Consider the following 15,247-nt stretch of genomic DNA (forward strand, 5'->3'; position numbering starts at 1 on the left):
GGACCTGGGGGGACCTGGGGACACCTTTCTGCTGCATGTGACGTGTCACATGCGGCAGAAAGAGCAGAATGAATGCGGGGGAGGGGGGGTGGCTCTGGAGACCTGGAGGGGGCTCCGGTGACCAGAGGGCTCCGGTGGACCGGAGGAGGGGTCAGGGGGAGGACATTTCCCTCCGATCTGAAATGTTTGATCATTTCAGATCGGAGGGAAATGAATGCAGAGCCGGCGGCGGCAGTTTTCAGCGCGCGTCGGCGCCATCTTGCACGCTTCGGAGGGGGGCTCTGAGGAACCGGAGGGGGCTCCAGGGACCAAAGAGCTCCGGTGTACCGGAGGAGAGGTCAGGAGGGGGACATTTCCCTCCGATCTGAAATGTTTGATCATTTCAGATCGGAGGGAAATGAATGCAGAGGCGGCGGCGGCGGGAGTTTTCAGCGCGTGTCGGCGCCATCTTGGATTTTCCGGAGGGGGGGGGGGTTGGATGGATTTCTCCGGTACCGGGGGCTTTGGGGGCACTAAGGGCTCACATTTATTTCTCATCTGACATGTTTGATCACGTCAGATGAGAAATAAATAAATTTTACCAGCCATTTTTTTTTTTTTTTATGTTGTCGCCGGTATACGGTGTATACCGGCGATCGCATTAACGGGGTGCATACAAAACACCCCGATTCATAATCTGGGGGGTCTCAGCTACCCCCGGTAGCTGAAACCCCCGAGATTTTTCGTCACTGGGGGGCGCTACAGGGTTTTTCCGGCCTGACGTCTCAAGACGTCGGAACAGAATAAGTACCCTGTTTTTCCGACGTCTTGAGACGTTAGGCCGTCGCTATGGGGTTAAGTTTCTTGTCTTGATGCTTTGATATCTTCCTTTGTCTACCAGTATGTTTGCCTTTAACACTAGAACTACTGAGGTCATTTTGACTACTTTGAACCATGTATTTCTATATAGGTGCCACGAGTCCAGTAGTTCTAGTGTTAACAACCTTCCCATGTTGTTTGTATTTGGTCCAGATTTTAGACTCTGCTGACTGTGAACAACCAACATCTTTTGCAACATTGCATGATGATTTACCCTCTTTTAAGAGTTTGATAATCCTCTCCTTTTGTTTCAATTGACATCTCTCGTGTTGCAACCATGATTCCTGTCAGTCCACTTGGTGCAACAGCTCCCCAAGGTGTGATCACTCCTTTTTAGATGCAGACTAACGAGCAGATCTTATTTGATGCAGGTGTTAATTTTGGGAATGAAAATTTACAGAGTGATTCCATTATTTTTACCTCAGAATTGAGTGATTCCATAATTTTTCCCCCTGTTTGGTCTTGAAAAGTAACCATTACTGGCTAGCACATTATGTTTTCATGAGTTTTTTTGTGTTTCTTAAAGCCAGAAAGTTGCCATATGAAATGACTTTAGTTTTGTGCCGTCTGTGATCTGCTTTTTGTAAACAAAAGTAAACAATTGAATGAGCATCCTCAGAGCCAGGTGACTCCATAATTTTTGCCAGGGGTTGTAATATAAAAAGGTTTGGGGGGGAATGAAGAATGCTATTGTAGTTGCAGTTTTTCTGAATCTGTCTAATTCCATTTCAAGGATGACAGAGTGACGGGAGAGGTTACGATCCTCCTCTGGTGACAGCTCCTTCTTGTCCGTGCCCCGGGAAAATGAAGCCTCTGGACGGTAGAACTGCGAATATTATGTAATGATCATACGGTGATCTCTGCGCAGTGACTTATTGATTGTCTCATGTCTCCAAGACAGTTTGTTATCCGTAACCTAAAATTGTCTTCTCAAGAGAGCAGAGCGTCTTGTCTGCCGTCCGGTAATACTGGAGGTAGAGGAGAAGCGCGTCCGCTATAATCTCTTTATAATCTTTCATGTTCGCTCACTCTTTCCTCCTTGCCAGTCTTATCCAGAGCAGTCGTCCTAGAGACTTAAGGGGGCTTTACACGCAACGACATCACTAACGAGATGTCGTTGGGGTCATGGAATTCGTGACGCACATCCGTCCTCGTTAGCGACATTTTTTGCATGTGAAACGTACGAACGACCGTTAACGATCAAAAATACTCATTTTATCGTTGATCGTTGACGTGTCGTTCTAATCCCAAATATTGTTGATGGTGCTGGATGCAGGTTGTTCGTTGTTCCTGAGGCAGCACACATCGCTACGTGTGACACCCCAGGAACGACGAACAACAGCGTACCTGCGTCCTCCGGCAACGAGGTGAGCGTCACTTTCTTTCGGCTGCTCTCCGCCCCTCTGCTTCTATTGGACAGCTGCCGTGTGACGTCGCTCTTACGCCGCATGATCTGCCCCCTTAGTAAGGAGACTGTTTGCCGGCCACAGCGATGTCGCTAGGCAGGTAAGTATGTGTGACGGGGACTAGCGATATTGTGCGCCACGGGCAGCGATTTGCCCGTGACGCACAAACGACGGGGGCGGGTGCTTTCATGAGCGATATCGCTACGTGTAAAGCAGCCTTTTGTGAGTGTCCACACGTGAATGCCTTGTGCTTGTTTTATACCCGCACCGTCCAATAATCTGATTTTGTTTCATATCTTCTACATGGAGCTAGACTTTGATATTTCAGGTCCAGAGACCCAAATCCGTGCATGAACCTCACATTAGAAAATAGAAAAAAAATACGTATTTTTTTTTCTTTTGTTTGCTGCCACCAATAGGGGGAGCTTTGGAGGTTTCCTGTATATAGTGCTTAAAGGGGTATTCCCATCTCCTATCCCAATATGTAGTAGGTGTAATAATATTAGCAAATACCTCCAATTAGGAATGTAGTATAGTTCTCATTATTAGCGATGTCACTTACCTCATGTGCAGGGCGTTGCAGGACCTTAGTTATCCATGGTTCTGACCACTAGCAACTAACTGTGACTATGAGTGGTCATAACCATGGATACCTAAGGTCCTGCAATGCCCTGCACATGAGGTAAGAGACATCGCTAATAAGGAGAACCATACTACATTTCTAATTGGAGAGATTTGTTATTATTATTACACCTACTACATATTTGGATAGGATCTTGAATATGGGAATAGCCCTTAAGAAAACCCCTGTCCCCTGGCTGCAGTAAAAAACTGGGTCCAATGCTGAGTCTCCGCCGCTGCTCCTAATGCCTGTTATTTTCTGCACAACAACAGCGCTGCAGCCAATCAATGAACTGAGCGGCTTATGCCATCAATTTGATGATTGATTGCAGCGCTGCCTTTGTAACGTCAGCGTTGAAGATGGTAACCGACACCATATTAAGACTAGTACACAACATGCCGGTCTTGGATAATTTGCACTATAGGGGATTGTCTTGTGTCTAATTTGCTGACTACTGCCTGTTTCAGTAAAACAAAAAGCATGGCACTCTGTTTAAAGTGGTGGTGCCTGGATAGGGTCCAAACCCTTATACAATAGAGAAAGTAGCGCTTTACCCTGGCGACGTGCTCGTATTTCCTACTAGCGCTGATTGCGGTCTATGTTCCCTGGTTCTTTATTTGCTGTGTGACTCTGATGAAGGTCTCATATGACTGAAACGTCATTAAATTGATGAAATTGTTAAAAAGAATTTTTCTCACACAAATGAGCCAATAAAGTCTAATTTTCTCACGCAATCAATTGTGAGTGCCGGATTCTTTTTTTCTACTGCCTGTTGTTAGGCATAATCTGTCTGGCTGCAGAGATGCTGGGATGGATTATACTAAGGGGACACTAGACTTCATATGTTTTTTCTTATCTTATCTGTATCCTGGAAAACCAAATTTTCAATTAAGGGAAAGCAAGCCATTGGATATAGGTAGTAGCACATTTTGCAGATTAAGGGAAATGAAGTTCCAGCACCTAGCGTGCTGGCAAATATAAATGGCAAAGAACCGTCCAATCAAAACGAGTGGATAGCATGAGATCTGGACAGTTCCTGGACATATTGTGCACCAAAAATAGTCTTACCTTAAAGATTATAACATGTTTGCTGGATGGCAGACAAGACGATATTCTATTTTGATAAGACAGTTTTAGGTCACAGATAATAATAATAATAATAATATTCATTTATATAGCGTTATTGATTCCACAGCGCTTTACATACATTGGACACACTGTCCCCATTGCAGCTCACAATCTAATTTCCCTATCAGTATGTCTTTGGAGTGTGGGAGGAAACCGGAGCACCCGGAAGAAACCCACGCAAACACGGGGAGAACATACAAACTCCTTGCAGATGGTGTCCTTGGTGGGATTTGAACCCAGGACACCAGCGCTGCAAGACTGCAGTGCTAACCGTGAGCCACCACAAGACTGCAGTGCTAACCACTGAGCCACCACAAGACTGCAGTGCTAACCGTGAGCCACCACAAGACTGCAGTGCTAACCACTGAGCCACCACAAGACTGCAGTGCTAACCACTGAGCCACCACAAGACTGCAGTGCTAACCACTGAGCCACCACAAGACTGCAGTGCTAACCACTGAGCCACAGTGCTGCCCGTTTTCGAGACACAAGCAGTGCTGTAGACTCAATGCTGGACCTCGGTCAGGGGGAGTAAGGAGCAATTCGTTATATAGATCACAGGCTATATAGTTTTTTATATCACCCATTCAATGCATTGGGACAAACACAGCAACAAAAACGCAGCACAAAAGCGTAGTGAAACGCGCAAAAATGCATTAGGTTTTTTTTATGATTTTTTTTTTTTACCACGGGTGCGTTTTTTTAGCGGCCAAAAAAGCACAAAAACGCTGCATCTTTGTGGTGACAAAAAAAGGCAACGTCTGCACATAGCCTTATGATGACCTGCGAGCATTATAGGTGTCAATATCTTGTTGATCGGTGGGAGTCTGTCCCTGTGGGGCTGCGGAGCGGTGCACACAGCTTTTTCTGGGATCCCCAAAGGAAATGAATGGAGCAGTGATCCATCTTGCTGCACCATCTTGACCCCCCCTGATCATTATGTTATCACCTCTCCTGTGGATCTACTGTTAACATCTCTTTAAAGGGGTATTCCAGTATACAAAACGATCACCTATACATTGGATAGATGATGGGATGGGTTGTGATTATTAGATCAGTGTGTTTCTCACTAGAGATCAATCCCCTAACTATAGCGCATGGTGTGGATGTGCCCATCAGCTCCATTCATTATCATTAGGGGTGACAATGGTACCGCAAAAGCTCTGCTACATTACTTGGTGCCCTGGAATTTAAAGGGTTAGTCCTATCTTCAAGATCCCATCCTAATATGTAGTAGGCATAATAATAATAATATTAGCAAATACCTCCAATTAGAAATGTAGTATAGTTCTCCTGTTTCACTGTGTCCCTTACCTCATGTGCAGGGCATTGCAGGACCTTAGACATCTATTGTTACAACCATGCATATAATAACAGTTAGTTGCTAGTGGTCATAAACATGGATACCTAAGGTCATTCAATGCCTTGCACATGAGGTGAGTGACACAGTGAGTCAGGAGAACTACACTACATTTCTAATTGGAGGTATTTGTTAATAATATTATAATTACACCTACTACATATTGGGATAGGATCTTGGAGATGAGCATACCCCTTTTAAATCAAGTGGCAGAACGTATGTGCAACCAACCCCTCCTGGGCATGTGGTCTTGTGTCTCTAGTTGTTAAACACTTTTATAATACTCACATAGGGGGCGGTCCGGTCTGATGGGCATTGTTGATCTCCAGCATGGCGCCTCCTCTTTGCTGCAATCGCCGTCCTCCTTCTACCCAGCCCACTGTGGATGACGCGTCCTACACACAAGCTGGCGTTTAGGTCCTGCACGTGCTCACTTTGATTTTCCCTGCTGAGGGCAGATGAAAGTACTGTAATGCGCAGGCGCAAGGAAAGGTTAAGAACCTGCTGCGCATGTGTGGCGCCCCTGAGTATATCAGGGTGCCACAGGGTACTACAATCCTTACTCAGGGTACAGGACCTACCCCCCATGGTTCCAGGTTCTTAACAAGCCGGTGTCACTAACATCAGCACAAATCCCAATCACACCTCACATCACGACCTGTCAGACACACACCAGTGGGTTGGATAAGCAGAATAAGGCCAACCACCCAGGGGTCAGACAGACTGGTGGGAGGGAAGTCAGTCAGTTTCAGTTAGTGTTGAGTAGAGAGGAGTGAGAGCCCTCAAGGAGTGAGGAGCTGAAGTAGTAGCTCCTGGGTAACTTGACCGAAGTTGGGTCGCAGATGGTGGTCCGGGACCAGAGGAGTCGGGGACCGGTGGCAGCGACATTGGAAGGGTGCGACGGACCTAGTCTTGGAGGACTGTCGGCATCAGACATCCAAAAGAACTGACCGGTACCGAGCACGACTGGGGTACAAGACCCTAGGTCAGGAGCAGTTCATCGTCCTGATAATTACCCTGGGAGGGAGAGTCTCTTTATGAACAGGATAAGGAGCTCAGAGATTGAAGGCGACAGCACACTGTTGGCGATAGGGCTTTCCAGTAAAGCGGTCCACTAAAATCCCAAGTGCCAGCCATCAAGAGCACAGCTACACTAAAAACAGTGAGCGGGGCACGAACAGCTTCAAGCCAAGGGGCCACAACCGAGAACTAACTTGTGCACGGAGGCGGCTCCGGATTACCCAGTGACACCGGTGGGAGCGGACACCTGGACGGGCTCTCCTGTAGAGTCTGTGATGCACAGTCTTTGGTTTATCTTCAGTGGGAGAGTCTGCTTTATAATCCTCATCCTGCACCACGACTATCCACAGTGAGTAACCTGGTCCCCTGCATCCTGCGCTTCCAAATATCCACCAAAAACCCCAGAGGCCGGGGCCTTCACTACCTGCGGAGGGACTGACACCTTGCTGCTCCACACCTTCTGCCCCGGTACTCCTTCCAGCAGCGGCGGTACTCCCATTACCACAACCCGCAATTGGCGTCACAAACTTCTTCCCTATAAATAATCCCCTTTTCAAGGATCTGAGTGTCTGCCGAGCCCGGGTCCGGACCCCTTGAGCCACGACCACCCTGGATCCGTGCACCTCGATCTATGCCGGGGCGGCACATATGCCCACTACAATACTTTGATCTGCTCTGAGTAGGATAGATCAAAGTGCACCTGTGCAAGACCTCAATGCCAGCTAATGTGCATGACGTCAAACGTGTCATGCACACGGGCCTCAGAAGAAGGCGGGGGAAAGCTGCAGAGAGGAGGCGCCGGACCGGAGAGCAGCGACACCCATCAGACCGGACGGCCCCCTAGGTGAGTATTATAAAAGTGTTTTTTACATTCTACACAACGGCCTGGGCTCTTATATACAGTATTCTAGAATGGCGTATATAAGGGTTCACTGTTGGTGGCCTCAGCTAATAGTCGCCAAATCTGGTGACCGGTTCCCTTTTAAGGCTAGGTTCACATTTCCGTTGTTTTGCATCAGTCACAATCCGCCGCTCTGATAAACAACGCAATCAGTTTGTCGGATTCCGTTGTTTCCCATATACTTATATGAGCGGTGGATTGTGACTGATGCCCTTGCGTTGCATCCTCCGCCCGACTGATCAGTCATGGAATGACCGTCTGTCGGGCGGCAAGAACGCAGAGTGTAACGTTTTTTGAGCAGCGGAATCCTTTTGATTCCGCTGCGCATGCTCTCTCTCGGCGGCCGAACGGTCAGCTTGGCGGCTGGCTTCTGTGAGCGATCAGCTAATCTCCCGGCGGCCGACTGCTGTGAGCGAACAGCTGATTTCCCGGCGCCGGCTTCTGTGAGCGATCAGCTGATCTCCCGGCGGCCGGCTTCTGTGAGCGATCAGCTGATCTCCCGGCGGCCGGCTTCTGTGAGCGATCAGCTGATCTCCCGGCGGCCGGCTGCTGTGAGCGATCAGCTGATCGTCCGGCGGCCGGCTGCTGTGAGCGATCAGCTGATCGGCCGTCTTCTGCGAGCAATCAGCTGATCGTCCGGCGGCCGGCTGCTGTGAGCGATCAGCTGATCGGCCGGCTGCTGTGAGCGATCAGCTGATCGTCCGGTGGCCGGCTTCTGTGAGTGATCAGCTGATCTCCCGGCGGCCCGCTGCTGTGAGCGATCAGCTGATCTCCCGGCGGCCCGCTGCTGTGAGCGATCAGCTGATCTCCCGGCGGCCGGCTTCTGTGAGCGATCAGCTGACCTCCCGGCGGCCGGCTTCTGTGAGCGATCAGCTGACCTCCCGGCGGCCGGCTGCTGTGAGCGATCAGCTGACCTCCCGGCGGCCGGCTGCTGTGAGCGATCAGCTGATCGTCCGGCGGCCGGCTTCTGTGAGTGATCAGCTGATCTCTCGGCGGCCCGCTACTGTGAGCGATCAGCTGATCTCCCCGTGGCCGGCTGCTGTGAGCGATCAGCTGATCTCCCGGTGGCCGGCTGCTGTGAGCGATCAGCTGATCTCCCGGTTGCCGGCTTTTGAGAGCGATCAGCTGATCTCCCGGTTGCCGGCTTTTGAGAGCGATCAGCTGATCGTTCTCTCGCTCTCGTTTTACAACGGAATCCGCTTTCTAATTCCAATTAGACAAAATGCTGGTTTTGCTGCCTGTTTGTTGATTTTCCTGCTGCGTTTTTCAGGATCCCAAACTTCAACTTTGCTTCTACCTTGCCAGCATGAAAGATACAAGGTGTTAGGCTCCCAATGCAAAGTTGAATTTGTCGGGCATTGTTTACTTTAACACATTAGCTCATTTTACTATCACTAATTTAAACTGTATTTGGCGTTAGAAACAAAGAGATTTTTTGTTTTGTTTTGTTTTTTTTTTGACTGCAAATTACATTACAATAATAAAAAAAAAAATACTAACTTCTGTCCTTTGAGCATACAGGACATTAGGGTTTATAATTGGGGAAAGTCACAAAAATATATGGGTTTCACATCCTGCAGTACCTGATGTTTGGAGGGGGGGGTTTCACCCAAAATGCTGCAAAAACTCCTAGCAGCGTTATTTCACTTACTCCTTTCTTTGTATGAAAAAAAAAAAAACACTGCAAAATTGCTGAAAAATTGACATCCTGCAGTTTTCCAATTCAGTGGTGAGGAAAAAAAAAAAGCAATCGTGCACATGAGATTTCTAATATCTCATAGCTTTTTGCTGCTGCTGTAAAAAGCAGCTTTTACCTTGCATAAAAAAATGCAGAGTTTGAAGATGGCCTACGTCTGCTTTGCTTTGTGCGTCAATCTCCTTTTTCCCTAACAGCAGTGGTTTATTACCACTGTAGTTTTCAACCACAACCGGGCCGCTCCTTCTAACCTTAAGGTGGTATTCCCATCTCCAAAGCCCAATATGTAGTAGGGGTAATAATATTAATGTTAGCAAATATCTCCAATTAGAAAGGTAGTATAGTTCTCCTGATTAGCTATGTCTCTTACCTCATGTGCAGGGCATTGCAGTATCTTTTGTATCCATGTTTACGACCACTAGCACTGTCGCCATATGAGTGGTCATAACCACAGATACCTAAGCTGCTGCAATGCCCTGCACATGAGGTAAGTGACAAAGCTAATCAGGAGAACTATACTACATTTCTAACTGGAGGTACTTGCTAATATATTAGTATTATTTCACCTACTACATATTGTGATGGGGAGTACCCCTTTAAGCTTAAAAGGAAAAGTCCTCAGCAATTTAATGTAGGAATGAGTAGTAGTGCACCTACTACCTCTTTGTCCCAATCCATTGCTCTATTTTGGAGAAATCTTGTTTGTTTGTTTGTTGTTTTTAATTAATATGCAGATTAAACTGCAAGTACACTGGGGCGGGGATCATTGATGCACTTGCAGGCAGTCCTTTGCTCCTTTGTACTTATCCCACTGCTTTCCTTTGCCTGGTTAGGAGGTGACATGGTTGTTTATAACATCGCTGCTGCTATAATCTAAGAACAAAGACTGATGGCACATCCTACCTCTCTAATGTGAACAGGTGCAAACTGAACATGAAACATAGTAACAAAAAGGAGACAGCTGCACTCTGTAGTGCTAAGATATATGGAACAATGACTATAGGAATATAGACACGCATTACTGCTATGAAAAACATGCAAAAATTGAGCTAATTAGCACACAAACTTGGCCAGATTTTATGTGAGCCCAATAGCCAATGCCAAGGCGACCTCATTTTTGTTGGGTCCCTATCAAACTAATGCCTCTCTTTGGTTTAAAAACAAAATCTGTATATTTTATGGGCGAATTATAATCGCCTAAGGCTGAAGAGCAAGAGTGCTCAATCAGAAGGCATAACCCTGTAATCTAACAAAAGACTGATGGCACATCCTGTTTCATATTCAGTTTGCACCTGTTCACATTAGAAAGTTAGGATGTGCCATCAGTCTTTTTCTTAGATTACAGGGTTATGCCTTCTGATTGAGCTCTTCAGCTTTAGGCGATTTTAATTCTCCATTGGCAGGATCCTGTCCACCCATAAAATGCATGGATTTCTTTTAACCCAAAGAGAGGCATTAGTTTGATAGGGACCCTACAAAAATGAGGTCACCTTGCCGCTGGCTGTTGGGCTCACATAAAATCTGGCCATTTTTGTGTATTAAGTAATTTTCCATGTTTTTCATAGCAGTAATGCATGTCTACATTCCCATATTCATTGCTCCACACATCTTGGCACTACAGAGTGCAGCTGTCTCCTTTTTGTTATCGGTGCTGCTGGCTGGTATCTCGCACACATGCCGCTATACTTGGGTTTCGATTGTGTCGAATTGTCTTTAAAGTAACAGTACATTATATTATCTATTACTGCTTTTGTTTTATTATCTTGTTTTGTTCTTCCAACATTGATGAAGCCATAATATATTCTCACTATGAAATAACTTTCTTCTTCTACCATTTTAAGGACACAGCTTTGGGGAAACCGATAGAAGTCTTCAGATTTCCAAGCGACATAAGCTCCTGTGACCAGCGTCTTTGCTCCTCCATGCACTTCACCTCGCCCAACTGGGTGACCCTTTCTGATGGGACAGGAACCCTATATGTCATCCATATTTCCAGGAATGATGAATGTGATGCCGTAAAATGGGAAGTGAGTATTGTCCATCACATTCCAGCTGTTTGGTTGCACAAAGCCCTCGGGGTATCCCGCTCCCAATATACAGTCCCGTCAAGAATTTTATTCTTCCAACTTGCTTGCCTGCTTGCTTATCCTTCATGTGCCTAGGTAACCGGTCGTACAACCTACCAAGATATTTTAATACTGGAAGGGGCCCTGATCTAAAAATTTTGATGCAGTCCTGGCTGCTATACTTCTGGTCTGTGCTTAATATAGGAGACTTTTTTTGTTTTTCTGCAAGTCATCAAGGCTGTAGATGATGGGGGCTGGTTCATTTAATAACTGTAAATTCCAGTCTACAACAAAGAAGGGGGTTGGATTAGCTATGCCAATGAGCCATCAGCCTGTCCCCTTCACACACCCCACTAATCATGTGCGGACATAAAATGTTCTCTCCTATGTTGTTCACAAGCAAGACGTTGCGCTCTTTCTGAACTTAAAGGGAATCTGTCACCACTTTTTTGGGCTATAAGCTGCGGCCACCACCACCGGGCTCTTATATTCAGCATTCTAACATGCTGTATATAAGAGCCCAGGTCGGGGGTATAACATAAAAAACACTTTATAATACTTACCTAACGGTCGCGCGGTGGGCCATATGGGCATCTCCGTTGTCCGGTGCCGGCGCTGCCTCTTTTGTCCATCTTTATGGTCCTTCTTCTTAAGCCGCAGTGCATGACAGGTCCGACGTCATCCACACTCGCCGGAATTCAGGTCCTGAGCAGGGCAGATCAAAGTATTGTAGTGCGCCTGCGCAGGACCGGCGAGTGTGTATGACTTAGACGCATCATGCACCCAGGCTTCAGAAAGAGGACGAAGATGGCCGAAAGAGGCGGCACCGGAGAACGGAGATGCCCATAAGGCCCACAGTGCGACTGTTAGGTAAGTATTATAAAGTGTTTTTTATATTATAACCCCGGCCTGGGCTCTTATATACAGCATGTTCGAATGCTGTATATAAGAGCCCGGTGGTGGTGGCCGCAGCTTATAGGCCAAAAAAGTGGTGACAGATTCCCTTTAAGACCTCTTTATCTTGCTTATATAGCTCAGTGGCTTTGCAAAATGTTACAAATCCAGGTTATCGTGATTCTCTGCTCTCTCCCCACCTTTCATTCAATTTTAGAACTATCAGTGAGTAAGGTGAGAAGGTTGTACACAGATTTCCATAGTATGAGCAGGAGAGAAAGTCTGTAGAGTCTCGGGGAGGGCAGAGAAAACCATCTATAGAAAAGGAGTAAAGCACATGGAGAGGAAAGGTCAGATGTTCTGAAGTGGAGCTGATATATGAAAGCAAGTGAAGCCAACAGCATCCTGGGTACACGAAGCACTTACACCCAGCCTACATTACTGGGAGTGACACTCAGAGAGGAGAGAGAACCATTTATGGAAAAGGAGGAAAGCACATGGAAGAGAAACTGAGAGAAGTTCTGAAGCTGACCTGATATATGAAAACAAGTGAAGCCAGTAGCATCCTGTATACACAAAGCACTTGCATCCATCCTATATTACTGGGAGAGACACTCTGGAAGACACAGAAAACCAGCTATGGAAAAGGAGGAAAGCACATGGAGAGGAAATGACAGAAGTTCTGGAGCTAAGCTGATATATGAAAGCAAGTGAAGCCAGTAGCATCCTGGATTCACAAAGCACTTATTTCCAACCTATATTTCTGGGAGAGACACTCAGGGATGGCAGAGAAAACCAGCTATGGAAAGGGAGGAAAGCACATGAGGAGGAAATGAGACGTTCTGGAACTGAGCTGATACATGAAGGCAAGTGAAGCCAGCAGCATCCTGGAATACACAAAGCGCTTGCATACAGCCTATATTACTGGAAGAAACACTCTGCGAGGGCACAGAAAACCATCTATAGAAAAGAAGAAAAGCACATGGAGAGGAAATGACAGAAGTTCTTTAGCTGAGCTGATACATGAGATCAAGTGAAGCCAGCAGCATCCTGAATACACAAAGCGCTCATATCCAGCCTATATTACTGAGAGAGACACTCCCACAAGAGATAAGTCTGAATCTTGGATCAGGCTGCAAATTGCATGTCAGGCATGTCTTAATGAAGATTACCAAGGGAAAGGTAGTGGAATTTTATTTAGTGATGGTGTCCATAGCCTTTAAGGATAATTTTCTGACCTGGACAACCCCACTTACTCTGGAAGCTTTATTCATTATGGGATGGGTTTTAATTTGCACTAGACAGTGGTCCTGTCATTCTCAAAGTACCATAAGAATATCCCAGTGTAGCAAGACGTGGCGTCCGTGCTTCTGGTGACCACACAGTACATTGTATTATCCCTGCATTGATGACTGGAGACTCATTTCTTTATTTCCTTGTATATTGCAGCTGAAGTTTAATGAAGAACTGGGGGATCCGTTCATCGTTCTTCACAGTATTGTGCACCCCCGGGACGAGGAGCAGATCATCCATACTCTGCTGTTGTCTATAGAGAAAGATGAACTGGATGTGAAAGGCAGCGGATTCCATGTGTCCTTGGAGTGGATATCGATAGCGTGCAGCCAAAATAATGGTAAACACTTCCCCCTTCTGTAATGCAGATATATATATATATATATATATATATATATATATATATATATATATATATATATAATATATCTATATATATATATATATATATATATATATATATATATATATATATATATATATATATATATATATATATATGTTTCTTTATCTGTGGAGTTTCTGTGACCTTGGGGGTCTCAACGCTTTAAAGGGTATTGCCTATATTGAAAGTAGAAAAGGGATGATTTACTGATTGCTGAGGATTTCGAGAACAGGACTCTGGTCTCCTGCAGAATCCCGTTTGTATGAAGCAGAGAGGTGCATGTGCGATCTATTGTCCTTTCATTGTTTGATACTGCTGGAAAAAGCTGATTATAGCGCTTCATTACAGATAGGGGATCCTTTTTATTTGCAGGACTCCCCCTTTAATGTACTTTCATGAACAACCTCTATCCATGGTATAAATGATACATGTATAATCTCTAGGTGTCTGAATGCTGAAAATTACTCTGGTCCGTTCCTTTATATGATGGAGCATTAGTGAGCATGTACGACCACCTCTTCTATAGACAGTGGATGAGCAGTACTGAGCATGTGCAACCACCTCTCCTATGGACAGTGGATACAGCGTTAGTGAGCATGTGCGACCATCTCTCCTATGGACAGTGGATACAGCGTTAGTGAGCATGTGCGACCATCTCTCCTATGGACAATAAATAGAGTGATAGGGAACATGTACAACCGCCATTCACTGTCCATAGAATTAATGCTCACACATGCTCAGTACCTCTCTATCCACTGTCCATAGACGTTCTGGTCGCACATGCTCAGTACCTCTCTATCCACTGTCCATAGACGTTCTGGTCGCACATGCTCAGTACCTCTCTATCCACTGTCCATAAACGTTCTGGTCGCACATGCTCACTAACTCTTCATTCACGCAGTGATCTTTCGGCCCCCTTTTCTATGGATCAGTTTGGTTTTCAGCTGTCAGACCATGATCCTTCATTTATCTCCTATTTTCCATTTCAGGCAGTAAGAGGCAGGGTTTGGTAGCTCCTCTACAGGCTGCCATGTTATAGTAGTCTACAGCAAGACTGCAAGAGGATGTGGCCAGCAGACACATTTTAAGGATTTATCGCAAGAGGAGCTTCTTGTATGTTCTCTGTTGCTTAGTAAAACTTTAAAGTTACCCAGGCAAAATAATTCTTGTCACCACTTCAGGACTGGGGCTATATCAATTTATTGATTTTATCCTCAGTTATATGTGTCTGTTAATGGCCACAGTGTGAATGTGCATCTACACGTTACACTAACAGCAGTGCCAGCCCATGTTTCAGGTTTTGCTTTCTATCCAGAGAATGTACAGTATAATTTAATAGTTTATAATTTCTTGGGTTCCCTTGATCCCCCCCCCCCCGCCCCCCCATGGACTAAATCTGGGAAGAGTCCAAGGTCGGGAGAGTTGGCCATCATAAGTGGAAATCTCCGTAATCCCCGCACTCACAGAAGGGTCGACCTTAAACTTTCAAAACAAAAAGAATTTGACAGAGTCCCAGCAATAGGTAAAAAAGTGCAAATATCTTCTTTAATGTATCAAATATAAAGTATTTCTTTATACTGGGAAAACAAATTTGTGCCTTTTCACCCTGTTTTTTCGC

The 15,247-nt window shown here is 45.8% G+C and overlaps 1 protein-coding gene across 1 annotated transcript in view; it reads left to right on the forward strand.

Moving 5' to 3' along the window:
• The window catches only part of NUDCD1 (NudC domain containing 1), a 191,686-nt gene that overhangs the window by 60,437 nt on the left and 116,002 nt on the right, over window positions 1–15,247 (forward strand). The window contains exons 3-4 of the mRNA XM_075352951.1: window positions 10,833–11,018; window positions 13,401–13,584. Of these exons, the coding sequence (XP_075209066.1) occupies window positions 10,833–11,018; window positions 13,401–13,584 (370 nt within the window). The remainder of the gene's footprint in view (window positions 1–10,832; window positions 11,019–13,400; window positions 13,585–15,247) is intronic.

This window comes from Anomaloglossus baeobatrachus, chromosome 6 (assembly GCF_048569485.1).
Source record: "Anomaloglossus baeobatrachus isolate aAnoBae1 chromosome 6, aAnoBae1.hap1, whole genome shotgun sequence".
Taxonomy (NCBI): Eukaryota; Metazoa; Chordata; class Amphibia; order Anura; family Aromobatidae; genus Anomaloglossus; species Anomaloglossus baeobatrachus.